Source organism: Ictidomys tridecemlineatus, chromosome 3 (assembly GCF_052094955.1).
Source record: "Ictidomys tridecemlineatus isolate mIctTri1 chromosome 3, mIctTri1.hap1, whole genome shotgun sequence".
NCBI lineage: Eukaryota > Metazoa > Chordata > Mammalia > Rodentia > Sciuridae > Ictidomys > Ictidomys tridecemlineatus.
Genome location: NC_135479.1, coordinates 168,980,706 through 169,008,635, shown reverse-complemented (window position 1 = coordinate 169,008,635; position 27,930 = coordinate 168,980,706). Strand labels below are relative to the sequence as shown.

Here is a 27,930-nt window from a genome sequence, read left to right as displayed (position 1 = left end):
TTGTTCCCTGCAGACACTGAATACACAACATGGAACAAGACCAAAGTGATTCTTACCATGCCACTTTTTTATTCTGTACTTTCTTATTTCTCCCAAAATAAAGGTTCTATCTCATTCCCCATTGAAAAAAAAATCTGAAAGGTCTTGATGTTTAGGAAACTAACACTATGCTCTTTCCTGAAATTAGTCATCTTCTGACACTTCTTTCTTTTACTCCTTTCATATTTATAAAGCAGGGGGATTGCATCTTTAAAAAATGGTTCTTAATAATTAAATCACTCCTCACATTGTATGACATAAATTTGGCATCTTTTACATCAGTAAGAAAATACCAGGGAGAAGAATTTAATGAATTCCATAATAATTAGTGTATTAAATCATGTAACTAATTGGCAACATTACCACATTCTCTTCTCATCAATTTCTAGGTCAGGGCAAGATGGAGGAAGGAAATAAGTTGGCAAAAGTTATTGAGCATTTTTTCTCAGTTATATAAGGTGATATTTTCTTCTTTCTCCTATTAATTTGATTTGTTAATTTACAAAGCCAATGAATCAAATTTTAGTCATAAAGAAGGGAATTAAGAGCATAGTTTATGGAAAAAATTGGTCAATGCATACCCTAAGTATTATATAACTCTACTTAATTTATTAAGAAAACCTAAGTAACATGTAAACAAATAAAATTGTTTTAAAGATATGGACCCATACTATATGGATGTAAAATTAGTGCCTGAAAATATTAACAATGTAATATTACTCAGCAGTTAAATGCAACAGATAATTAATACATAAATCACTATGAATAAATCCCAATTTATTAAGCTGAAAGGTATAAACCTATGTGAGAAAGGGTACATACTGTATTATTCATTTATATAAAATTTTAGAAAATGTAAACAAACATACAATTAAAGAAAACATCAGTTGTCCTGGTACAGTAGTGGAAGAGGAGAGGATTGCAAATAGAATAAGAGAAATCTTTTACAGGGAATAAAAAATCTATTAACTTGAGTATAGTGATGTTTCCATAGTTAATATATATGTATATGTAATCAAAACTCATCAAACTATATAATTTAAGTATATACAGTTGTTATATATAAAGTATATCTCAGTAAAGAAAGAGGAAAAGCATTAAATTTTAATAATGCACTATAATAATCATGGTGAGAGATACCAAGATAAATACAATTGAGATGTTTTTCCTCTAAATGTATTCATTTTAGTAAGACTAAAACATAGAATTACATCGTGTTAGTCAGCTTTGCATTGCTGACAAAATAACTAATGGGACAATTTAGAGGAGGAAATCTTTATTTAAGCTCATCGTTTAGGATCCTCCATCCATGGTGAGCTAACTCCATTGCTCTGGACCTGAGGTAAGGCAGAAATGTCATAGCAGAAGGAGGAGGGGGAGGAGAGCTGTTTAGATTACGGTGACATTTCAGATCCCAACCATTACATACTTTATCAAGGCAAACTGACCTACCCGTATAAATAGTTGTGATGAAATAAAGAGACTTCTGATTGGAGCATTCATCTGTCTAGTAAAACTGTTAACCATGTGTGCAAATTTCCCTTCAAAATGTCTATAAAGCACTTCTTAAAAAAAAAAATCAAGAAAGACGCACAAAAATTCTGTAAGGGCTAACAGTATGTTGATAGATTCTGAAAGATTCCCCAAATCTCTAAGACAGAAAGAACAGAATTAAATAATCTTATCAATAGTTTATTTTTGTAAAAGTAAAAAGAGTTTTCAGCCTTTTCCCACAGTCTTATTTCAATTGTTCTTTGAAAACTGTGGCATTTTTCTCCTGACCTTTATAGTTAATATTAGATGGTGTCTACTTTAACATGGCATAAGAATTTTGTTTTTAAAAATTTTCCAGTCTTCCTATAGCAGTAATATTTTAGTTGGCTTATATTTACCAAATGAAAAAAGAATGATGAAAAATATACTTGAGGGAATTTGAACTCAAAGAAATACATGAGGTAAAAATTGTCTCAAAATATAACTATGATAAAACATTTACAAAAATATTAATTAGTACAATGAGAATAATTGCCTATTTGTATCTTACTGATTCCTATTATAACTCAAATAAAGAGTCACTTATACAGAAATGCAAGGTCTAAACCAGAAGGTTGGGCAGTCATTTCTGCACTGGTGGCTGCTCTTTATTAAAACAGGGAGACATCTGTCTGCATTATTACTTTCAATAGTCATTGAGGGATTTTTATTCTACAGAAAATCAGGAAGTAAGGAGAAGAATAACAAGAAATGATGAATTATTCTGTAGGCAAGATGCATTTTATAGGAAGAATAAAAATAACAGTTTCTGATTTCTTGATGCAGAATCTACATATTTAGACCAAGCTCCCAAATCATAGGGAATGTATAATATTTAATAAAACAGCATCTGTTAAAAATTATACAGACTGTGAAACTCCAAGCACATTCACCTGTTGTGGAACTCTGGGTCTAAGTAGTAAATGAAATTAGAACTCACCAGACAAACATGGAACAAATATGATCCTCCAGCATATGTGTTTTCAAAGCTTGGAGAAATTTCTTTCATTTGAAAGGTATTTAACAACAACAAAAGTCATTATGTCACCAATTGAAAAAATACTTCAGAACTAGGGTAAAATATAATGTAAGTAATATCAGTCAGTTCAGACCTCAGAAAGTCACTTTTATTGTAGAAAGTAGAAATAAACATTAGGAAAATGCTTATGGTTTTCAAAAAAATGTGCTTTGATCTCATAGGGAAAAAAACCTAAGGTTAAAAAAAAGTTAGATATGAAACAAAAATAGAAATAAATTAACTAATTAGATATATCAGAAGAACAATGGGGAAAGAGTTATAAAACTGGCATACAAAGAAATAACATGTACTAATGAGAAATGAAACTAAAAATGTGGCACACAAGTCTACAGAGGTCATCCAGTAATTTTAGAAATTGGGAAGTGATCAATGTAGCAAGACTGAAGTTCATGGGAGGAAAGAAAATAACTCTGGCATGCTTAGGAAAAATCCACAAGAGTGGAGAATATGTATCTGAAGACAGACCTGAAATAATCTTTCCATATCTTAATATTCGTCTGGAAACTGAAAAGTGAGCTTCTGCATTCCTACTTCATTAGGCATCAGCTATAAACATATTTTGTTTTGGTATACATGCACACCCTTATTCTATATCTTATTGATGCCTATTATAGCTCAAATAAAGAGTCACTTGTACAGATGATTGCACTAAGTTCTCCTTACCAAACCTATCAGTTAGACAGTATTAGTATTCCCAGTTTATAGAAGAGAAAATGAAATGGAGATTAAGTAGGTGAATTGCCAAGATTTAAACTGCTAAACTACAATTCAAAGTCAAGGAAATCTAATTCCAGAATTGACTTTTTAAAAGCCTAATTATACATCCTTGTTATGTAGCCACATCACACTTAGGACAAAGTTAAAGACCCAAACACTCCACTCGCATTGGACTCTGCCCTCTTCACCAGGACAGTGAGAAGGTGCAGGGGAGAATTCTAGCAGGTATAGAAGTTTTGTTGCTGTGTCTCTCACATGCAAAGGCAGCATTTTGTGAAGACTTAAGAAATTTTAGATGATTTCTAGAACATGCAATGATCATGCCTTAATGAAAAAAAAAAAGTTGATAGGCTGTGAGCTGTGGTTAGTTTTTGCTTGACCAGCTACTGATTCCTTCACCAGTCAGGGCCCAAGGGCTGCTTAGCATTTAACTTAAAGTTGGAAGGTTTTAATACAGAAGTCATTCTTTTCTCATTCAGATAAAGAAAATTAGGTTATTTATTCTATTATTGTCATTTTTCCTGCAGATTTGTGTTAGAACAAAAGTATTTATTCATCAATAAAAATACACAATTTAATTTTACATAGCATGTTTATCTATAATGTTAACACTTTAGAAATGTACATTTTAGACGAACTTTGAAGAGCATGTTTTAAATGAAAGACTGAAAAGTATATTAACAAAAGATCTAAATTACAGTAACTGATTTTGACATCCCCAGTTAATGCCAAGAAACATAGCTTTTCAGCAAGTTCATGAAAATGTTCAGATAAAATATTCATGAATTTTCTTCTAAAAGAAAAGTCTCTTATGGTCTTGTTTGACAGAGGATGACCTTTGCTTCAATAGTCTCCATCTTTGCTGTAACTTAGTGTTTAGATGCTCTCTAAGATGAATAAAACATAGCATTTTGTTCTTTGTGTTTTCTAGTGTATGTGATAATTAATAGAAAGGAAGACTTTGAAGTATTAAAATGAAGTAAATGGATTTTTTTTAAAAAAAGGCATTAAGGAATCTTTGAAGATCAATTTCCCAGCAGGATATTTGTCAGAGCAATTAGAATCCACCCTGACTTGGGCATACCCAGTAGCACTCAATATGCTCTTTCAAAAAATTAAAGAATTTTTAACATTAGTGATCTGCACTGGTCCTTTAGTCTGTTACCTGAATATACAAAGACAGATCAACAATTCAGTTATACATACACACACACACAAAAAAAAAACACTTTATGAGTATAATATTAAATATACTACATTTTCAATATCATTAAAACAAACAGTGAGCCAGGCATGATGGTGCATACCTATGATTCCAGTGACTCTGGAGGCTGAGGCAGGAGAATTACAAATTTGAGGTCAGCCTCAGCAATTTAGCCAGGCCTTAAACAACTTAATGAGACCTTGTCTCAAAATAGAAAAAAAAAAAAAAAGAAGGGTTGGGGATGTAACTCAATGGTAAAGCGTCCCTGGGTTAAATCCTTAGTACCAAAAAATAAAAACAAAATACAGTGAAACATGAATTATATAATTTTCAACAAAGTGTATTCTATAAATGCAATATAGGTTCAGTTTTGGTGTTGATGCTTTTACATTTAGTTCTTATATTCCTTAAGAAGAACTAATATCTACTTCTAAGTTATATTCAGAAAATATAATAATTAAGGTAAATGAGAAGTAATCTACTTATGTCCGGGAGATTTAAAAGTTTACTAAAAACAACCATCTATTCTAGCAAATAAAGTATGAACTGACCCAAAGTAAAGTAAACATAAATTTTGAGGACATAGGATACAAGTGATGTATTTAATCAGTAACTTAACCAGAGGTAGAACCTACAGGAAGGAATTAATGCTCTAGAACTGAAAGATGAACTAGAACCACAATATGTTAACATAGGAATAAACTCATTATTTGAACTATTTGAAATGATGTGAAAAATTTGTTTTTAATATGGACACTGACATTGCATGTTCCTAAAAAGAGAAATGATACTCCAGTGTTAGTCAGATTTTTGTCACTGTGACAAAATTCCTGAAAAAGTATATAAAAGGAGGAAAGATTTATTTTGGAGTAGTTTCAAAGATTCTCTTCAACTGTCACTTGGCCTTATCACTGTGGCCTTGTGATTAGGCACAACATGGTGGGGAGCACCTGGTGAAGCAGAACTAATCCCTCATGGCAAAAAGTTAGCACATATAGGGGATGGGAGATGGGGCTAGGGCCCCAATATACTCTTCTTCATGGGCATTCCCCCAGTAATTTATATAACTTACAGCCTCCAATTAGGCCCTACCAACTAAAATTTCTTCCTAATAACCTGTTAAGCTCTGAATCCATCCATAGACTAACCCACGAATGAGATCAGAGCCATCATTATCCTGTCATCACCCAAAGGCCCTACCTCTGAACACTGCTGCATTGGGCACCAAGACTTCAACACATGAGTTTTGGAAGACATTTCAGATGTAAACCCTAACAAACCCTATTGTGGAAAATATGTGCCTTCTGCCAAAATTCCCTTTGTCACATACTGAACACAACCAATTTTTTTGAAAAAAAATGTTATCCAGGTTTCATTAGTAAGTATTTGCAGAGTTAAAACAAGTAAAATGCCAAATTTATATTATTAATATTGTTCATTGAAAAAAAAACTTATTCTGAAAAGTAGATTCCAACATTGGCATGATTTCCAGCATTTCAACTGATCAAGTACCAGAGGGTGACATGAAATTGGTGTATTTTTCCTGATGTATAATTAACTGTTTTGAAGCATTCCAATAAAGTATATTAGTTTGAATAAATATTTGGTTTTCCAGGATTTATCCTCTTTATTAGCATTCTTGAAGTTTTCTATAGAGGATTAGTCCCATGACATGCTTTTCAAAAAGTGATAACTTGGTCAATTAGGTGAAGGGGCTACGTACACTATAGTGCTATCTTCACCACTTGCAAAGCAGTGTAACACATTGAAAGCCCTGACTACTCTTTCAAAAAGGAAACATTTGGCTTATTTTCAATCTGTGTTTTCAGAATGCAATTATCTACAATAACCTTTACTTGTGCAACATTTATTAAAATCTTAAGCAACTAATTTTCTGGAAGAAGGAATCCCAAGGTAGCAACAGCATTTACCAGATACTCAAGTTTGAAAAATCTCCTTTGGGAAATATTTGACTAAAATCTTCTTGTGCTGAATACACAAGTTGTTCTTATATGGATTTTTAGCATGTGAGATATGTAAGTATTTTGCTACATTTATGGTGTTCACTGTTAGAAAATCTTCTATAAGTCTAAATGAAATGGCTCTTTTATTCAAATTTATTCAAAGTTGCCATTCAACCATAACAATAATAATAGCCAACTATTTAGAGTGCTTGCAGTGTCAGTCATTATTTTAATTGCTATAAATGAGATGATATACCTTTTTAAATGAAATGATGTATATAATCTTTACAACTATCCTAAATGATAAAAATTACTATTTTTTATTTTTAATTGGTAATAAAATGAAGTGATATTTATGGTATTTTATATAAACTAGCATTGGTAATTTTTCATTTTTTATAATAAAAAAATTGAAGAAAATTGATCAGTCATGTGACTAGTGAATAGCAAAGCTAGCATTTAAATCCAAGTGACCTGTCTCTGATGCCTCTGTGCTTATTGCCACATTCTGCTGCAGTATATCTTGAGAGCCTGTGCTAATACCCTACAGATTCCTGCAGTCCCATCATATACCTCTCAGTGAAGAGGAATATGGTCTTAACTGAACATCTGCAATACCTCTTAGTCCTTTTGACACTTGTTTTCTAATACCAGGGCAATAGTTAATAATTGAGTGTGAACCAACAGAATAAACTTTTTAAAAGTATAAGTTGATATTTCTTCCCAAATCAGTATTCCAGCATTCTAAGAATTTAAGAATATGATTCCAGGAAGTTTTTCATTATAGGTCTCATGAAATCAAAAACCAAGTTAGAATATTTACCCACACAGTAACTGCTTTACTTAGCATTTCTCAAATGTAATGTGAAGATAGAAAACTGTCTAACATCATCTTGAAGAACAATGTTACAACCACACGTTAAGTTTGGTCAATATTGAGATAGAAGTTGTGATCTGGTGATAAGTATTTACAACTTCTCTTTCATGTGGACACATGAAAAAAGGCACTTGCAAAGTCACATTTGAACCAAATCACTCCCAATATAGTTTTGAAGTCATAAAATACCTTCTTCCAAAATCCCAACATCAGCAGCATATCGACCTTACTTATATTCTAGTAATTCTAGCTATAATTATCTAAATGAACTTTTCTCACAAAAATACATTCTAAACAAGTCTATAGTAAAAAGACTCAGTATATAAGTATATTCTTAGGCAAGGGGGGAAAATAAAAACAAAAACAACAGTATTAACCATAAAGAAAGAAATAAGGTGAGTCATTTAGACCTAGGTTTGTTCCAAAGATCTATTAATTTTTGCTCTATAAATTGTGTGGCCTAGGGAATTACCTCTAAACTCTCCCAAGTATCCCTTATGCTTTCTTTTATAATTTTATTATTTTTTAATTAGTTTACATGACAGTAGAATGCATTCATGTACTTTGATATATCATACATAGATGGTATATAATTTCTCATTTTTCTGAGTGTATATGTTGCAGAATCATATTGGTCACCTAATCACATATATACATACAGTAATAATGTCTGTTTCATTCTACTATCTTTCCTATCCCCACATCCCCTCTCCTTCCCTCCCATCACTCCCCTCTATCTAAACTAAGGTAATGCTATTCTTCCCTAGTGCCAACCCCCATTGTGAATTATCATCTGCATATTAGAAAAAACATTTGGCCTTTGGTTTTGTGGGATTGGTTTATTTTGCTTAGCATGATATTGTCCAATTCCAACCATTTATTGGCAAATGCCATAATTTTACTCTTCTTTAAAGCTGGGTAATATTCCATTGAGTATATATATCACATTTTCTTTATCCATTCATCTATTGAGGGACACCTAGGTTGGTTCCATAGTCTAGCTATTGTGAATTGAGCTGCTATAGACATTGTTGTTATTCATTACATAAAAAAGCACACTGATAAATGCATGCATTTGTCTGTCTTTCTCATGAAAACTTCTGAGTCAACAGCTATGCTCTTTGCACTGAAACTGCTAGGGAGAAAAACTTCTTCTCATCTCTTAGCTCAATGATTCAGGGCCTGCAAACTGAAATGACATAGGATAGATAAGCATGCAAAAACAGAAATTTTTATTCATATGTGTTCATAGGACTTCACAGAAAAAAATGTGACTCCATTTGTTAGAGTTTGTTAGAATGTGATAGTCACATGCCATCAGAACGGGAAAAGGAGGGGAGAATAACAAGAGAAAACAAATGACTTTTAAGAAAGATAAATGAGAGGTTGCGTGTTCCACAAATAAACTGGTCAGGGTCACTCCAGGTGAATTTTGGCTGACTGAATAAAGACACAGACACCCACCAAAAGTACCTTTTTGGGTTCAGTGACTGCTCATCAGTCACAGCTCCCACAAGGAGGGGCAAGGCAGGCAAGAAAGAGAGCACTGCCTAGAACCCCGGTTTTGTTGGGGAGAATCAATCCAATCAAATGAGGCAAGGGGTAGGGTTACAGCAAACAAGTGGATATAATCCAACGCCACAGGGTGACACCCATTCCTGGAGCTGCACCTTTCTTATCCAACCAGAGGTAAGGTCCAAAGGCATTGCAGTGGGTACAATACCTATTCAGTACCTCTTTACTCAGGACTTAATGGTGTGTACATAGCTCCTGTCCAGAGAAGCTCCCAACAGGCAGGGGTTGTGGCTCAGTGGTAGAGTTCTTGCCATGGGTAAGGAACTGGTTTTGATTCTTAGTACCAAATATAAATAAATTAAATAAAGGTCCATTCGCAACTAAAAAAATGTTAAAAAAAAAAAAAGAAAGAAAGATAAATAGGTCTCTCAGAGGATACATGGAAGATATGAGGATTTTGTGACAAGTCTATTTAGATAATTTCTTATCCCAGTGTTGACTTCTCTTTGGTGATTGGAGTCAATCTTCATTATTTGTGAACTCCTGGAGGAGGGAATTATGATAGTTGAATTCTTTTGAGATCCTATGATTTTTTTTTAGACAGATAAGTGAAGTTTAGGGATGGGTGAGAAAAAAAATATTCACAGTATTCTGTATCTCTTAGACATTCAACTGGGCTGGGCATTTTGACATGTGTTCCATCTACTTACAAGACTTAGGCAGGAGTACCCCTTGAGCCCAGGAATTTGAGGCCAATCTAGACAGCATAGAAAGACTTTGTCTCTTCAAACAAACTCAGCTAGCCAGGCAACCCCACATGCAGAGAGACAGGGACTGAAGTAAGGAAAATAATCTGAGAAAATTATTCTCATATTTTTCTGAAGCAAGTTTCAAGTTGAGGAAACAACATTTTGGCAATCTGGGAAACAAAATGTCCAGCAAGCTAAAGTCATTTCTTAGTAGCTCATATGATGTTGGGCAATTTTGAGTCTAATTGTCACTTAATTTTAAGCAAACATTTGGCTTTCCTAAGAAGCAAAGTTATACAACTAAAGTTTACAAATACAAATCAAAAATCAATATGTAGCTGGGCATGGTGGCACATACCAATAATTCCAGCAACTTGGGAGGCTCAGGCAGGAAGGAAAATTACAAGTTTGAAAAACAGCCTCAGCAATTAACTACGTCCTAAGAAACTTAGTGAGACCCTGGCTTAAAATAAAGTTTTAATTGGAATGTAGCTCAGTGATAAAGCACCTCAATCCCCAGTACCAAATTACCAAATACACACATACATACACACACACATACATACACACACACACACACACACACACGTACACATGCACAAATTAGTGTATAAATACTAACAAAAAAAACCCCACCTGACCATTGTTTGAAATTGATCTAAGTCAAAACAGAAGAACATGACAAGAATTATAGTAAATGACATGATTGACACAATTCTAAAAGTAGTAGGGCAATAGTACATACATTCAGGGTAATGTTCAAAATAACTTAAAACTACATTGCATAGCTAGTGTCCACATAGAAGAATGCTGTATATAAGCCATTGACATGACCCTGGTGGTATGGGCTAGCTCTATATCAACATTGCACATGTTATATATTTCTGTTTCCTTATTTTTAATCACTCCCCTTATACATTACAAATGAAATTTGAAAATTCTGAATTCGTAAATTGCTGAATTACAATATTATTTTAATAGCAGAATTGCATTTTTTGATATTTTTTATACATACTGTACAAATAATTTATTATGTTAATTTTAAGAAAAAAAATTCCTGGTTGCCTAAAGTCACCTTGCAAATTTACAGGCAAAAAAAAAAAAATAGGGCAGGATGCAGTGATACACACCTGTGATACCAGTGGCTTAGGAGGCTGAGGCAGAAGGATCACAAGTTCAAAACCAGCCTTAGCAAAAGAGAGGTGCTAAGCAACTAAATGAGACCCTGTCTCTAAATAAAATACAAAATAGGGCTGGGGATATAGCTCAGTGGCTGAGTGTCCCTGAGTTCAATCCCTGATTTTTTTAAAAAATGAATTTTCTCGTAGAAATATAAGATAGATTGTGTAGCCAGCATAGCATGTTGCATTTTAAATGAAGTATAAAAATCTGGTGAAGATTCACACATTAAAGATTCATAATTAAAACATTTATTTCTTAAAGTCTTTGTAATCCTATTAACTTATGCTATAAATACAGGGCAATGCCATTTGTCTTGTTAAGAACACAGTCACAAAAATCAGGGAAAGTATGTAAGATATGCACTGAATGTCTTTGAAGCTACTAGAAGAACATGAAGTAGAAATTGTGAGCCAGCAACCAATATGAGAAAACACAAGTTGCTTCTCTGTGTGCAGTGATTTTTAAACAATTACTAACCACAGAAAATAAGAGGAAAACACAGGGTTCCACCAGGTGTTACTTGACGTCAGTAATTTACTCCACCATTTGATCAAGGATGAGAACAAAATTACCTATATCCTCAAGAAGCCTGAATGTTTCAAGGCACCTGTGGGAGCTCCTGGCTACTTGTCCTACACAAAGACAATTGCAATCAAGGAAGAATTGAGATTTATTCCTCTCAGCTTGAACCAGAAGCAATGCCTAGGAATTTGATGTTGCAATCCAAAAATTTCTTTAATGAGAGAACAAAAGCAGTTTTACAGTTGTATTTCTGGTGAGTTGGCAGGAATGCTTTCACCTTCCTAAATCCGTATGACAGGATCATTCAACATTCCCTCCCGTGGCCAGCAGTATGAGTCCATTCTTCCTTTTGGTACCTTCAAGAACCATGTTCACTCATACTGTATTAGGAATATAGCTTCTATTCCCCCAAAGCAAGAAGTAAAAGCATAAAAATGAATATTTTAAAGTATTTTACATCTAGTCCATGTAGAATCTTAGAAGGAGTTGTTATATCCCTCAAACTTATGAAACCCAGAAGAATTTTGCCAACTAGAATATTATTGATCTATGGATGTCAAACTATGGGTAGGGAAAGTGAGATCACAGCTTATGGGGTAGAGGAAGATGGGATAATGAAATGGGTTTAGAATTAGTGAAAAGTCAAATAAAATGTGCCTAATTCATCTGTGTGGCATTATACCAGGTCTAATGGGAAGCTCAAAGCTTTAAATGAACCATGATTGCTGGAGTAGTCTATCAGAGATAAACATAAGAGTCTACCCTCTGCTCCTTACATGTTAAAGAACTGTGTATAAGTTGTTTCCAGTCAGATTCTCTCTATCTTGGTCTTTATAAAATGATAATTATTTTATCAACAAAGTTACAATGCATATAACCTTAGTCAATACATGTGAAAGAGCACAGGAAGTTGAAAAGTGCAGTACAATATATTTTTTATATTCGATAGGGAAGAATAGCAATAGCTTCAGATAATGGCATCAATTGTTAAATCATGAGGAATGGACAGTGAATATTCTAGGGTTTCAGACACCAAAATCAATTCCATCCAAGGTGATCAAAGAAATCTTAAGGCAGTCTGATCTTCTATCTTAAGGAAAGAAAATAATTGCTGCTGTTTTATTTTATAATATGAATGAAAGCCTTTTAAATGTGAACTCTTCTAAAAGGTCCAAGGTTATCTATGGATTGTGTCACAGACCCAAAAGAAGACTGAAATTTTTTATGTGTGCTCATGCACGTTAGAGTTCTAAAAGGAAAGGGATTTTTCTTTTTTTCTTCAGACACTCAGGAAGCAAATTAATAACACTTAAAAGCCTAACTTTCATAAGTTTTCTTACTTAAAATATATGCAACATCTATTATTTTCTAGCTAGTTTTTGCACAATTTTGTACCATCATATAAATTGGAGGACAACAAGAATATAGGGTAATACTAAAAATTCATGACTCCTCTATAAGCCACATGTATTACTTTATGGTTATAGCTTAAAAATACATTTGTATCTAGCTTTGAGTTGTATTTTGGAAGCAATATTCAAAATATCACAAGATCTAGGACTAGGTTTCATTAAACTCTTTGCAATAAAACCATATTCCTTTTTCAAATACTTTCAAAATTATGGATAACATAGTAACTTGTTAATATGATTGAAGAATCAGTACCTATTAGACAACTACACAATTTATTTCATTTGTTCTTGTTTTACCTAATTTTAAAAAGAACTAGAGTAATAAATCCCTATTAATTAATAGCATGATGTTAATTAATTCACACATATAAATGTAATCACATACCCAGTTGAAGGTATTTTCTATTAGAAAAAAAAGTGGGGTCATAGCATATATTGTTTGGTTACTTGAATTTGTCACTTTATATATGTGACACTTATTTTCCCATGCAAGTATATGGAATCATTTTTAAAAGGTATAGATATCTTTTGTATGTCTAAACTTAAATCTGCTCCAATAAAATGTATATATACAACTTTACCTGTTGATTAAGTAAATATAATTATATATAAATATAAAATATATATATAAATATAAATTAAAAATTTATATTTCTGCAAACTTCTTCGCTTAGCTGCTTCCTTCTTATAACATACCTTAAGATGATTTTCGTTTACTTATAGATGACTTTTTTATTCACATTTATAAAAATTTTCCCATTTTAATCACTTAAATTAGTTCATTTTAGATATTTCTGTAACATGATATAAACTTTTTGTTGAAGAATGAGCTGATAGACAGAAGTTATAAGCCACATTAAATATAATTAGGTTATTTATAAATTTAAATCTATTATAATTTTCTTACAGAATTTATATAATTGTATAGTTCAAATGATAGCACGTTTACCAGGAAGATTTAATAGAAAACACTGATCTTAATGTTAATATAATGAGATATTATAAATAAGATATTTGTTTAAAATTAATATGGGAAGTGACAAATTCTTGAGTTTTCTCTGTGGACACGGAAACTTTTTTGATTTTTGAGAAAAGAACCTATATTAAATTCCTTAAACATACCACTCTAACATGTATTCTTTAAACTGAAATTCTAAAGGTAATAATTGAAGTCAACAAACTCTCAGCTAGTCTAATATGAAGATTTTTTTTCTTTTATTTCAAGGAAACTGCATCTTATAGTATCTGTTTTATAAACAATTTCTCAAATACCCCTGGAACTAAACAACAGTCATTAGAGGTGTAGAATATAAATTACTGAAAACAATAGCTTAAAGACAACGGTAAATCTCAACATCCTCTACATCCACAAGACTGGAATCCTAATTAAAATAAGATGTATTCCGTGTTTGTATAAATATGTCAAAATAGACTGTACTATCATGTATAACTAAAAGGAATAAATAAAAACTTTAAAAAGAAAAGCGTAACAGGGAGCATATTAAATCAGCCAGTCACACAACCAAAGAGAGAGAAATTTAAAAAGATGCAGATTATATTGAAAATAACTTTAAAGATCTTATTTCTGATAATTAAGTATTGATAGTGATGTCATTTTGACTCATCATTAATGAAGTGGCTTTGCATTGTGGCCTCCATAGTTAGTGAGAGTTTTCTGTGTCAATCTTCCCACACATTACTCACTAATATCAAGCTACCACCCAGCATTGCTTTGGCTTTGCAGGAAGAAGGAGGAAGAGTGATCAAATTTTGTGTTTTCCTTGGAAAGACTTCTGAAACTTAAAGATAAAGGCATTAAAAAATAAGTATACTGTTTATTCTTAGGAAAATATCTTTTAATCCTATATTACCTATAATTTATGATAATACAATCAGAAAGAGGGAAATCATTTCCTTTTCTGATAAGAGAGGCAAAGAGAGAAACCTATTTAATATAGATTAAAATAAGAAAAAAAAAACTGTAAGTCCATGGTACCCAAAATGTTTTTCAAAGAAACAGATTGAATAATTTTTTAAAGTCATAAATATATAAAATAAGATGTTACTAAATAGATGATGACTTTTTTGGGGGAAGTAATTTTATTTAGAGATAAGGTCTGGTCAAGTTTCTTAGGGCCTCACTCAGTTGCTGAGGCTGGCTTTGCTCTAAAAGTCCTCCCGCCTCAGCCTCCCAGAGCCACTAGAATTATAGGCATGCACCATGGCACCTGGCTATAGATGACTTCTTATCACAGTTACAAACTTATTTTTTTAACTTACCCACTTTCCCTTATTGAATGATCATTCCTAAATGTATCCATGATTAAAGTCTTTAAATCAATTAAGTTATTGTATGGATGGTTATTGTTGTAACAAATTATCACAACATCTCAAAACAGCACATATTTATTACCTTTAGTTTTGGATGTTAGAAATCCAAAGTGAGTCTTTCAGGTCTAATATCAAAGCATTTGGGGAGTTTATTCCTTCTGGAGACACCCAGGGAAAAATCCATTCCTTCGCTCTGCTGGCTCCTAATCATAAGATCACTTGTGATTACACCAGGCACATCTGGAGACTCCAGACTACTCCCATCTCATAATCCTGAACCTAATCAAAACTACAATGTTCCTTTATCAAAGAACATTCAGAGGTTTGAGAGATTACAAAATAGTATTTGGGGGCCATTATTCAGCCTACAACATCAGCCATATGGTTTAACATACTATAATGCCATTATTGTCAGACATAAAGAGAGTAGAAAAGAACTAGGAAGAACATGATATGAAGTGCCAATTTTCCTACATGTAAGTCTCATGTGTATATTTCAAACTCATAATGAGGTTTCAAGCATATAGAGAACTAGATTACAAAGAAAAGTACATCAAAATAAATGCACAGAGGCTAATGTTAGAATATATTGTATCTAGACCACAAAACATTCGTGAAATATGATGATCATTATTATCCAAAGTACATGCATAAAGACACGAATTGGTGTGAATATACTTTGTATACAACTAGAAATATGAAAAAGTGTGCTCTATATGTGTAATAAGAAATGTAATGAATTCCGCTGTCATATATAAATAAAATTTAAAAAAAAACATTCAATAAATGTTTCTAAAACTACATATGAATCAGAAATATTTTAGAGCATGCTCTCAGGTTTCCAAAAATGTCAATTTATAAGATAAACATGTATCAAATCAACAAAATTTCCCAAGTAAAATTATGGTATTGATTATGGTGCCTTGTCCTAAGCAAACAGGGAGAAACATCATTACATGCTCTTGCTTTGCAATTATTCTCATTGATAGTTGTTAGCAATGAATGAGACTGGATAAAAATGGTTTTGATTTGAACATTCTAGCCTGTACTTTTTATTTACTTATTATTGAATCATTCTTTATTGACATTTCACTTTGTTGTTGATTATACTTCTGTTAAACTACACACACACACACACACACACACACACACACACACACACACAAACATACCTCTCCTGAAAGGGGCAAATGGAAGAAAGGAAAGGAATAAAGAGGCAATAAAAAGGACAAGAAAAGTAAATGCAGAAAAGAGAGAGGAAGGAAGGAAAGGAGATAGGAAGAAGTGAGGGGGAAAGGAGAGAGAAGAAGAGGATGGCAGATGAGAAAAAGTAAAGAGTTAGTTCTGTTTATGTGAAAGGTCAGAGCTAGGGTCTTGATGGAAATTACAGGAAGACAATGACTATGAGAACTCATCAGCAATTCAAGATGTTCAAAAAGAAACAGATAGGAGAGACTTGTAAAGAAGTGTGCTTCACTTACGCAAATGCTGAAACAAAATGTGGATTATCAACTGTCAGGAATGAGGGAGCTTCTGTGTTAAATAAAACAAAATATGGAGTTCTCTTCTAATATTATAACTCTATTGCTTAGCATTCACTGCTGAGGTTCTCTATCACAAACAAGTACATAGGTGTGTACTATCACTCCCTGTTTTTCTCATCTAGACTTGCACCCCCCACACACACAAATCAGCAGGCATATTGCACATATCCCAGTGTGTAAACCTACAGGTCTTATGAGCTCAGTAGATGGTGGAGGGTCAACAATATTTAATATAGCTTTAGAAAAATAGATATCATAAATCTTGATTAAATTCTTGATATAAGACATACTTTTAATAATCCACAGTGTGATTTTTAATAGTAACGTATTCAAAAGTCAAGATGGTTCTTTGTAATGTAATTTATTCCTTGCTTCTAGTTTGGGGCATGGATTTTAATCTTGAACATATTACAACAGTAAATTAGAACTAATTTGGGGGAAATACAGAAACATTAATTTTTCAATTCTCTCTTGACACTTTGAGTTAATATTAAAATTCACCTTCAATTCTTCTCACTAAATGATTACTCAACTCCTCTGAGCTTCAGTTTACTCATCTTTAAGATGGAGACAACCTTAATGTCCTAATTTTGTGAGACTGAAATAAGATAATAGACATGATATCTAGTAAATGTTTTAATAAAATTAATTGAATCTTAATTTAGAACAAAATAATTAACTAGAGTAATTTACTCTTTCTTCAAGTATCTCCATATAAGCATATGAAAATAATCTACTTGTTAATAAGATCTCTTTTGTTAACTAATTCCTTTGCATATACTTTTTTCTAATTTTTGTTGTATAATTTTCAGTGAACTATTTGAGATTCAGTTAATGTAGTAATCAAGGTTTGTTTTAAAACATTTCCAAGAATGTGGTAATCTGTTTAACGTTCACTTTTTTCATAGTGAACTAAGATTTAACTAAATCAAAACTAAGATTTGAAGGCTTAAGAGAGGATGTATATAGAATTGCATAACATTTATGCAATTTATTGTGCAATTCTACTAAGTAATTCCTGAGTAATTCTTGCTCAGGAAGCACTGCTTCTGTTTTTCAGTCAGCCTCTGATCTGACAAACTCCACTACCTGTTTCTTTCTCTGATTTTACTTATTTTTTCTTTTTTCTTTTTTTCTTTTTTTTGCATTTCTGTTGATCAAACCCAGGACCTTATGCATGTCAGACAAGTGCTCTACCACTGAGCTCTACCCATGCACACTATTTTTTTTAATCAGGAATACATCAATAGTGGTTTATCTATGTCTTAAAATCACTTTTTCTCATGTGGGGAAATAAATATGTATGCTCTATTTTCTGCTGTATATTCACTGGTCCTACATTGCTATCACAATGTGGCAGGTGTTACATAAACTTGGGTCATTATGAAAACAAATTCATTAAATATGTTCAAAATGAATGCTTATATATATTGAAGCCTCATTTTAAAGTGAAATTCTATATTGTGCTGGCTTCTGTGAAAACAGAAAATGTTGCATTAGGGAATACATCCTTTAATTTATGAACTGATTGAAATGTATGCCTAACGAACTGGGATTGTGGCTCAGTGGCAGAGTGCTTGCCTAGCATGTGTGAGGCACTGGGTTCAATTCTCAGCACCATATGCAAATAAATAAAAAATAAACATCCACTGATAATAGCTAAAAAATATTTTTTAAAAAGTATGCCTAAGTATATTAATGCAGATTTTCTTCAAAAGCTAGATTTCCAGAAGTAGAGTAAATATTTATCTATTATTATAGACTATTTAAAAATGTAAAATAGTGTTTAGAATATGTTATTAAAATAAATATAATTAGTTAAAATTATGTATATTTAACAATTATGTAAAATATGGATATTTCCATGTGAAAGGAATATACAAAAGTGAAGAGAATTTAGAGCTTACCATAATGTTGGACCCTAAAGCTCATGTTTAACTGTAGAACCTATAGATTAGGAAATAGATTTTCATTAGTTCTGTTTGACAGAAATATAGAATGAGATTTATAAAATTTAGGTCATGTACAATTGACCATTGGAGAATTAGAAATAAAAAAAAGATACCTACATTTTACAGAGTAGTCATTCCATCATGCTAGATTTTGTATGAATTTTACAGGGATTTTATTGCTGACCTTGGGTATTAAATAATTGTGAGGTAAAATGCAATACACTGGTAATATTGCTTTATGACACTGCACATTAAATTGAAAATTAACCATAAGATTTTAGACATGAAGTGTTCAAAATTGTAATGAATTTATACGCTTAAATCAACTTCTAATTTGTATGATCACTTTAAAGTTATAATTTATCCATAAAGCACCACTTAATACATTATTATGCTGTTCTGTGAGAACATTAATGCAGTTTCCAACAGGGATAAATTTATTAGTGGTAATTTATTAATAGTGAATGTGTCTCAATTTAAATAGTGAACTATTTCTCAATGCTTTTCCATATTTATCATACTATCCATTTCTGTTTTAGCTCATAAGACAAACTTCTATTTCTTGAGTAACTTACATGATTATCTGTCATTTTAAGGATATGTTTTATGTAATTTGTGACATAACATTTTAAGAATATGATTTATATAACTTTCTCACTGGACAGCCAAAAAGAGTTTTAAATATAATTTCTTAAGTTCCCTTAGGATAATTAAACTTGTTAATGTCATGAATTTAAAAACAAACTAACAAACAAACAAACCCTTTTCTTAAAGACATGGAGGCAGTATTTAGAAATAAAATACCAAACTTTCAGTACTTTTTTCCTAAGAAATTTAAAGTATCACATTCTGCCAAATTTTCATCTGTGATTGGCATAATTAAATAAATTTCTGAGAACAAATTGGAAAAAATATCATGAGTTCTTATGGATTCTTTTAAGTTTTTATTTATTTTCATTGAGCTCACATTCCCTTCCTCCTATGGGGAAAATTTCTACTTCTTAATAACAACAACATCCCTCACTGAACATCTCTCATTGACAGACATCTAGATTGTTCCAATATTTGCAAATAAAGTCTCAATGAATGGTCTTGTAAATATGACTCTTTGTATTTGTGCCATGTATCTATGGAATAGTCCAAAAAAATTTTTAAAAACTATAAATGAATATGTATTTTGCATTAATTATTGAGTTTACTTTCATAAAAGTGTATTATTTTGCTTAAAAAACACTTAAGTACATTAAATTACGTTTTCCCACAACATAGCTAACAAAGTATGTTATTAAAATTTTGGATTTTTCCACTCTGAGATATGATATCTCAATGTAATTTAATTTGAAATTTTTTTAACAAATGATTTTTAACTTTTATGTTCAAACACTACTCTTTTAAAATAATTAGAATACTTAAACATGAAAAGTATTTTGTGAAAGACACAAAGAAATTAATCTGCAATATAAACATTTGAATTAAATATTAGAAGTATAACATGTGTTATTTTAGGTTAATTTTGTATTGCTAACATAGTGTCATATAGGAAAATAAAACAGACCAGATTCTGAAAATAAACTTGTGCAGTTAAACATTTCAATTTTATCCAGATGTCACTGAAACTGTGCAAACAAAATAATCTTTGCATTGATAAAAACAATTCATTGTAAATATGAAGTAGATTGTTTATAAAGAACTAAGATGTCTTGAGAAGAAAGAAAAGCCTATGAGTGATCTTGTAATTGCAGAGATTGGTTGTTTTTCTGATAGTATATATAGATTTTATAAAATACAGGAACCAAGTGTATTGTACTTCATGACATAACTCAATGCCAAAAAAAAGTTTAAGGAATAAGGCCCTTGTCTAATGAGACCAAAGATGATGAATTCTGGCTCTTGTCCTTGGAATATTTGAGTTTTTCCTATGCTCCTTAATAGTGTTTCTAAAAGGCCTTATTTAGACTGAATAGAGTATATCCTGAGGCCATCTTCTTAATCTGGTATAAACAATTCGTGTCCTCTTCAATAAGAACTGTGCCTTCTTCAGGAGAAAAATATGAAAGAAAAGATCATAAAAAATGATTCCTGTAAATTAATTCTTAGTTATTTTCTTTCCTTTCAGCACCTTCTCTAATAGGTATGGTAAGGAAGGACTGGGCATCCCAAAATAGCATTGCTCTATCATGGCAAGCACCTGCTCTCTCCAATGGAGCCATTCTGGACTACGAGATCAAGTACTATGAGAAAGTAGGTCTTATTTGGAGCTTTCTAAAAACCTACATAAATGTCTATATACATATACATATATGTACTTATATATGTATATGTATATATCAAACATGTTTTTATACTATATTATTTTAATTTAAACTTTTTTGGGGGAGGTGGGCTAATCTCATACTCATTATTCCTTTGAATTCTCCCTAACTTACTATTGTGATTATAGTTTACCAATTAATTTATTTTGTTTTATTAAAGTAGAAGATGACAAATGTTCATATCTATTATGACCTCCTCTAGGGAGTTTTATAATGCAGTAAAGAACATTGAGTAATAAACTCCTTCAACTTACAATTTTGTTGCTATAACATTGTTTCTAAAATTCATTTTAGAATTATAAAATTGAATTCCTATGACCCAAAATGAGTGATGAGCACATATCCTTTGCCAATGAATTTAAAGTTATTGTTCACTGTGATTTGAAGAGGATATCTTAAGAGAAAAATGAAAATAACAAATGAATTAAATATTCTCTTAACATTCTTATTTTATAAGACTCTCCTAAGACAAATTTGGTTGGCAAATCAGTTATCTACCCTAATTTCCATTTTGTCATATAAAATTATACTCCAGAATCATAATTTTCCAAATTATTTATTTGCTCAATTATATTTTTTGATGTTCTTTTTATGTTTTTCCCCTGTGTTTTTCACCATTATGACATTGTTGCTGTAGATACTACAGCAGAGCACATAGTTAACTTTGAAATGTCTCATTGTAGAGTGTTACATCAAAAATGTTGACAAAGGGAACATTATTTTTTAAAAAACAGTTAATGTGTAAAACATACATAATTTACAGTGGTTTACCACAATAAGAATGTCTTGCATTTCTGGATGCTAAGAGCCACAGCCAAGTAATATTATGCATGGCACTTTTGGTTGAAAAGTGATGCCACCTAGCCATTGAGATGATATGATTATGTTAAGATTTGCATTCATATGGATATTGGACTCCTGCTGTTCACCTGCCCCCCCCCCCCATGGGACTCCTGGAGAGTTCCCATTGGTTGAGGAAGTACAGTAGGAGGGAATTCCGGGGGGGAGAAACTTGTTCTGGGGTTCGGGTAGAACACCACCGTGCGTGTGGACTGGCTTCTTCCCAGACGTGTACAGGGTATTGGCGGCAATTTCAAAAATAAAGTTTGTTCCTGCTTGAGGGGCTCGTGATTCTGTGCCCAGCCAGACTTCGGCATCTGTAATTTACTAGAAACAAAGGAATATAGGGAAGTTTCAGTTGTCCCCCTAAAGGTTTGATATTTGTGTCTGTTGAAATAAACTGACAATAGATTAGCAGCAGAAAGGGCATATAATTGTATTGCCATGCATGTATGCACAGGAGCCACAAAAAATATAAAATTCAAAGACGGCCCAGTTGGTTGACACTTAAATATTTTCACCATGAAGGGTAGTGAAGTAGGAGATGTAGGCAATTTCAGAGAGGTAATAAATGATTTTCACAGGAAAAGTAGATCCAGTGGCCTGGGACAAAGTTCCTCTGTGTTCTCCATGTGGTGTTTAATTTTCAGTCTCTTATTCTGAAAGTGGAACAGTGGCATTGAAGATAATTGTGTTCCTCCGTGGCAGATCTGGTCTTCAGATAGATAAGGGATGCTCAGAGGAAGACACATCTTCATTTGCAGCTCCTCAGGTGCTCTCAGTTTGAAGTCCAAAGCAGCATATTTTGGGGTATCATTTTATGAGCATCAATAGAAACATCATAAGTAAATTTAGGTTTACTGTAAAGAAATATAGGGCAAGGGGAGAGATGGAAACCTACCTTTCTTCTGTTTCTAGGTAAATGTAATTGAATAAAGGACAGGTGACTCATTCACATGCTTATATCCATTTTTGGCATTTAAGTAATGACAGCATCATTGTAGTGATAAAAGTGACATTATAATTAACAGACAGGGATACAGCCATAGTTTAAGAAAAAAAGAATTCACTGAATTTAAATTGGATGGCAGATTCTGCACATTAGCTATGCCAGCATGTGATCAGTAATCACTTGGCCTAACCTTTCAAACTGTATTGTAGCATGTGTCACAAGAAGAAATATATGTTGGGTTTAATGGTTTAAATAGATCTTCATGTACTCAAAATGTGTGATCATCTAAATGCAAACAACACATTTATACATGTAGGCAATTTCAGAGAGGTAATAAATGATTTTCACAGGAAAAGTAGATCCAGTGATTTTTCAGAATCAAAATATTTCTGTTTTATAAGAACATTTTGTGTTATATTTCACACACAAAAAAAAACACTGACTCATTTTATTGTCAGTTATACTTCATGTGAGGATGAAAATAATCTGCAGATTTCCCAGAATCATGTAGATTCAATAAAAAAAGTTTATCTAATTAAAAATTTGAAAATAAATAAAATTCTTTAAAAATTGCCATCAATATATTATCCATATCTACTCTTAGATGTGCATCATTTGTTTTGATTGTATTTTATTTTAAATTGAAAGTATACATTATGAAAGTATTTATTTTATTAAAAAAATGGCAGCAATCCATTGATAATTCTACCTGAAGTTGGAAACCAGAGATTCCCAATTCATGTTCTGAGTCTGATTATGCTTGTGACCAGGAAAATAAGTCAATAAATCTCCTATGTTACAGATATCATAAATGGGGAAAAAAGATCTCAGCTCTTTTGGTGGGTTATAAAGTTTAGTTATAATCAGATCTAAAAATTAAAAGCATTTAATAAGTATTTAAAATATAATTTAAGCAAAATATTTAGAACCAGAAAACAAGAGCATGGGAATTGTATAAAAAATAAATAAAAATAATTTTCTTTTCATGCTTAAATATACAAGGTATAAGCAGCCAAAGATGTTGCAATATCAAACCTTTCAGGGAGCATGACTGACAGCATTGAAATTTTTTCCTACTAGGTTCTCAGATTATAAGTATATATTTTATATATCTGCATCTATAATATGGTTTCTCCTTCTGAGAAAATATTTTTATAAGGAATAACTAGGACAGCTTACAATAAAGCTCAGTTTAAAATCTAGTTCTTTTTGTTTTAAGAATCAAAACATTGCTCAATAATAAAACCAAGATTAAAAAGTATACATACATATGATTCCAGTTTTAGAAAACAGATATTCCCTCATCTGTGTATTTGTGTATGATTATATGAGTAATAGAGAAATACAGAATAGAATAGGATACACACCAGGTTGTTTCAAGTGTTGCTTATTTTGGGGGTGGGGCAGAGGTGCTAAGTCAGAGCCTGAGTGAATATGGATGGATGGATGGATGGATGGATGGATGGATGGATGGATGGATGGATGGATGGATGGATTGATGGATGAATGAATGGATCTTAAATAGCTTTAGTACTTGTCTTTATAATTGTCTGCCCCAAAGCTGACCCTATGACAAGGATTTTTGTGCAAGAGATTAGTAAAGAAGGAATCCAGAAGAACTGGTAAAAGAGCAAGAGCGAGAAAAGTAGGACTACAAAGGAAGATGCTAGTCAAGTTCAATGTGCCCAAGAAAGTTCTAGAGTCTAAATTTTATCTCAGAGTTCATCTATGGAGACAGACGCTGGGCTTCCCCACTCTGGTTCCAGTCAATCATTAGCTACAGGTCTTTGTGGAAGTGTATAAATAGCATGCAGTAAAATATTATAGGTACCTCTGGTTCCCTGGAGTGGCCCCAGCTGCCCAAATTTAGGTCTAAAAGAGTGATGCAGATTAAAGCCTTAAAAAGCAAAACGTGGAAGCTGGAAGGTAGGAACAGGAACAGGTGTTCTGCTGGAATACTATTAACTAAAGTACTTGATAATTAATCCGTGGCTCATTGTAATATTCATATTCTCAAGTCTCTAATGGTCACATGGCCTTTAAAAATCACATTTTCTTTTAATCCCAGTTACTTTATATTGCTATACCCATAATTGATCTACAAATGATCAATATCAATACCAATTTTTGAGCAATTAATGCTGTTTTATTCAGTTCTTATTGTTTAAAGGGCATTCTTCTGTAAACCAGGAAAGAAAATAATCTATTTGGAATATAAAATGTCTACAAATATATGAGGTCAAACAGCAGAGTATTGTTACCAGCGATCTTTCCTTAGACAAATGATATATCACAGAAAGAGAAAGCACTGGCCTGCATATTAAAGGATTTCAGTTTGACTCAGACCCAAACTTTCTTAGTCCTATATTAATATGTAAAATAAGGGTCTTGAAAGATATTCTCTTACAGGTCTAGCTGTGTTCAAATGCTAATTTGTTTATGTCTATACTTTTATACAGGTAAAGTGTCCTATGGTTTTCCCATCCCTCAAATAACTGTAGTTTTTCATTTAAGCCTACTGAAATCAAATACACACACTTTTTAAAATACACCACCATATGGAGCAGTAATCTTCACATCATAACTGTATATAAAGATTGAGACCCTGCTCTCATTGTCTTCTGTGTGTATGTGGGGTATGTGTGTGTATGTGTGGGTGTGTATATTGTATCAATGTCTGTGTGCCTGTATGTTGATTATAGTTATTTATATAATCTCTATTTAGTTAATCATACTCTTCAATCTTTAGTTACTTTTATTTTTTCATACTTAAAAAGTCTTTTTCCTTTAATTCAAGTGAATATATCTTAAATATGAAAAGCACATTAAAATAATGAGTGATGTCAAGTGTATGTTACTTTTTAAAATTTACCTATTTACCTATTACCAATACTTTTCTCCAAAATCAGAAACTCTCTTTATAATGAGAGAACTAAGATATCATCTGTTCCAAAACATTCAATCTTCCACTTCAAAATATTATAAAAACCTGTTGCAGTCACTAAAGATTCAATACCCCATTCACTATAAACATGCCCTTTGTCTAAGTCCATTTGATGCTGATATAACAGAATACCTGAAACTGGACAATTTATGAAAAAGAGAAATTTATTCCTCATAGTTCTAGAGGCTGTGAAGTACAAGATAAAAGAACTAGAAAATGGGAAGCAAAGATTTGAAGTGGCTCTGGGCAGTGAACGCCAAGGTCTCAGGATGCCCTAGGGCCTCTCTTTCTATATTTCCTTCCCCTGGGCCTGTGATCGGAGGCCCCAATAATCTCTGAAGTGCTTTTGGAGTCAGTCATTCTCCCTTTGTCCTGATAAACAAGCCTCAGCCTTAATCCTGTCCATTCTAATGTCTTTATCTAGAGGTCACTCGCTTGGCCACCTCCTTATTTCCTCTCCCCAAATAGTTTTTCATTCTCTACCATATGGCCTGGCTGAGAATCCTTCAAATTTCTAAGTTCTTTTTTCTTTTAATTGTAAATTATCTTTAAATAATTTTTAAAAAATTAAATTAAGTCTAAAGAAGCCACAATGTACTCTAGATCTTTGCTACTTAGATATTTCTTGCACCATGTATCCTCATTGATATTGATGATTCTTAAATCCTGCCTTCCATATACCATTGAGCATAGACATGATTTCGTCAAATTATTTGCCATTTTATAATAACAATGGCCTTTCCTACAGTTTCCAATGCTTTCTTCCTTATTTTCATCAGTCACTTCATGAGTTACTGCCCATATTTCTAACAATATCCTGATCACAACTTTTAATCAATCTCTATGATGTTTCAAAGTGTCCCTATTCTTCTCTTCTTCTGAGCCCACAGTAGAATCATCCTTAATACTCTGATTTCAGCAATCTAGGCTTTTTCTCCAAGTTCTCCAAGTCTGTACCCATGACTCAATTCTACAGCCACTCACTTCTACATTTTGAAGCATCTGTTATAGCAATGACACCTTCCTAAACCAAGATGGCTTCTGTTTCTGGCTTAGTCCATTTTGTGCTGCCATAATAGAACACCTGAAACTAGGTAACTTCTAAAAAAAGAGAAATGTATTCCTCATATTTCTGAAGACTGGGAAGTCCAAAATCGAGGTACTGGAAGTTTCCAGGACTGGTACAAACTTGACGTCTACTTGGAGTATGGTCCCTTGAATGCTTCATCTTTTCAGAGGGGGGTTGCTGTTCTTCACATGACAGAAGAGTAGTAGGGCAAAAGAAGGACAAGAGGAAGTTCAACTTGTCTTTTTGGAACATCCCAAATCCCACCCATGAGGGTGTGGCTGTCATTGTCTAATAACCACTAAGGGTTCCACTTCTTAAGACAGTTACAATGGCAATTGAATTTCAACATGAATTTTGGAGGGGACAAACATTAAAACCATAACATCCTTCTATTACTCTGTCCACCCTTCTCACATTAATCTTTTCTCTTTTCCCCTTTTCCACACTACCCTCCTTTCTATTTCCTCTTCTCCTGTCCTTGTTTTCCTTCCCAAGGCATTTGCCTTTCTCTTGCTTCTGAGTTCTTTTATTATTCTTTCCAGTGTATTCAGGCTGCTGTAATAGATACCATAAACTGTGTGGTTTATAAACAGTACATTTATTTTTCACAGCTTGGTGATTGGAAAGATGCTGGCAGAGTGGTGAAGACTTGCTTCCTGATATCATAGAGTTGTCTCCTCACTATGTCTCACATAGCAGATGAGCAAAGGAGATTTTGGTGATCTCTCTTATAAGGGCACTAATCCCATTCATGAGGACTCTACTCCCAAACTTAATAACCTGTGAAAGACTCTAAATCCTAATGTTCTCTTGGGGGATTATTTTAGTGTATGGATTATGGGGTGACACACACATTGAGCTTATAACAATTATTTTACTAAAATTAGTCTTAATTAAAATTGTGTTCTTAAGAGGCTCCCCCACTAGTGTATGAATTCCTTTCAGTTGCATTCAAGCTATATTAGCAAAATGCTCTCTTTGTTCAGAACTCACTTGTAGGAAATTGAGAAGTCACCCAGTCACTGTAAAATTACTTCTAATAATTAAAAAAAAATTAAAGATAAAGAAAGAAAGAAAGCTGCTGTGACTTTCTGCTTTTTTTTACTTGTTCATTAGAAACCCTCAATATATGGATGCCCATTAGCTGAGCAAACATTCTGCTAATAATTATAATGTAAGCTCATGAGTCCAGGGATTTCTTTTGTCCATTGTCATATCCCCAGTCCTCAGAAC

The 27,930-nt window shown here is 32.6% G+C and overlaps 1 protein-coding gene across 5 annotated transcripts in view; it reads left to right on the top strand.

Moving 5' to 3' along the window:
• Epha6 (EPH receptor A6) overlaps window positions 1–27,930 on the top strand; it is a 792,729-nt gene that overhangs the window by 443,800 nt on the left and 320,999 nt on the right. For all 5 annotated transcript variants that reach the window (XM_078044415.1, XM_040270502.2, XM_005336763.4 and 2 more), the window contains one exon: window positions 20,697–20,821. In XM_078044415.1, coding sequence (XP_077900541.1) covers window positions 20,697–20,821 — 125 coding nt within the window. The remainder of the gene's footprint in view (window positions 1–20,696; window positions 20,822–27,930) is intronic.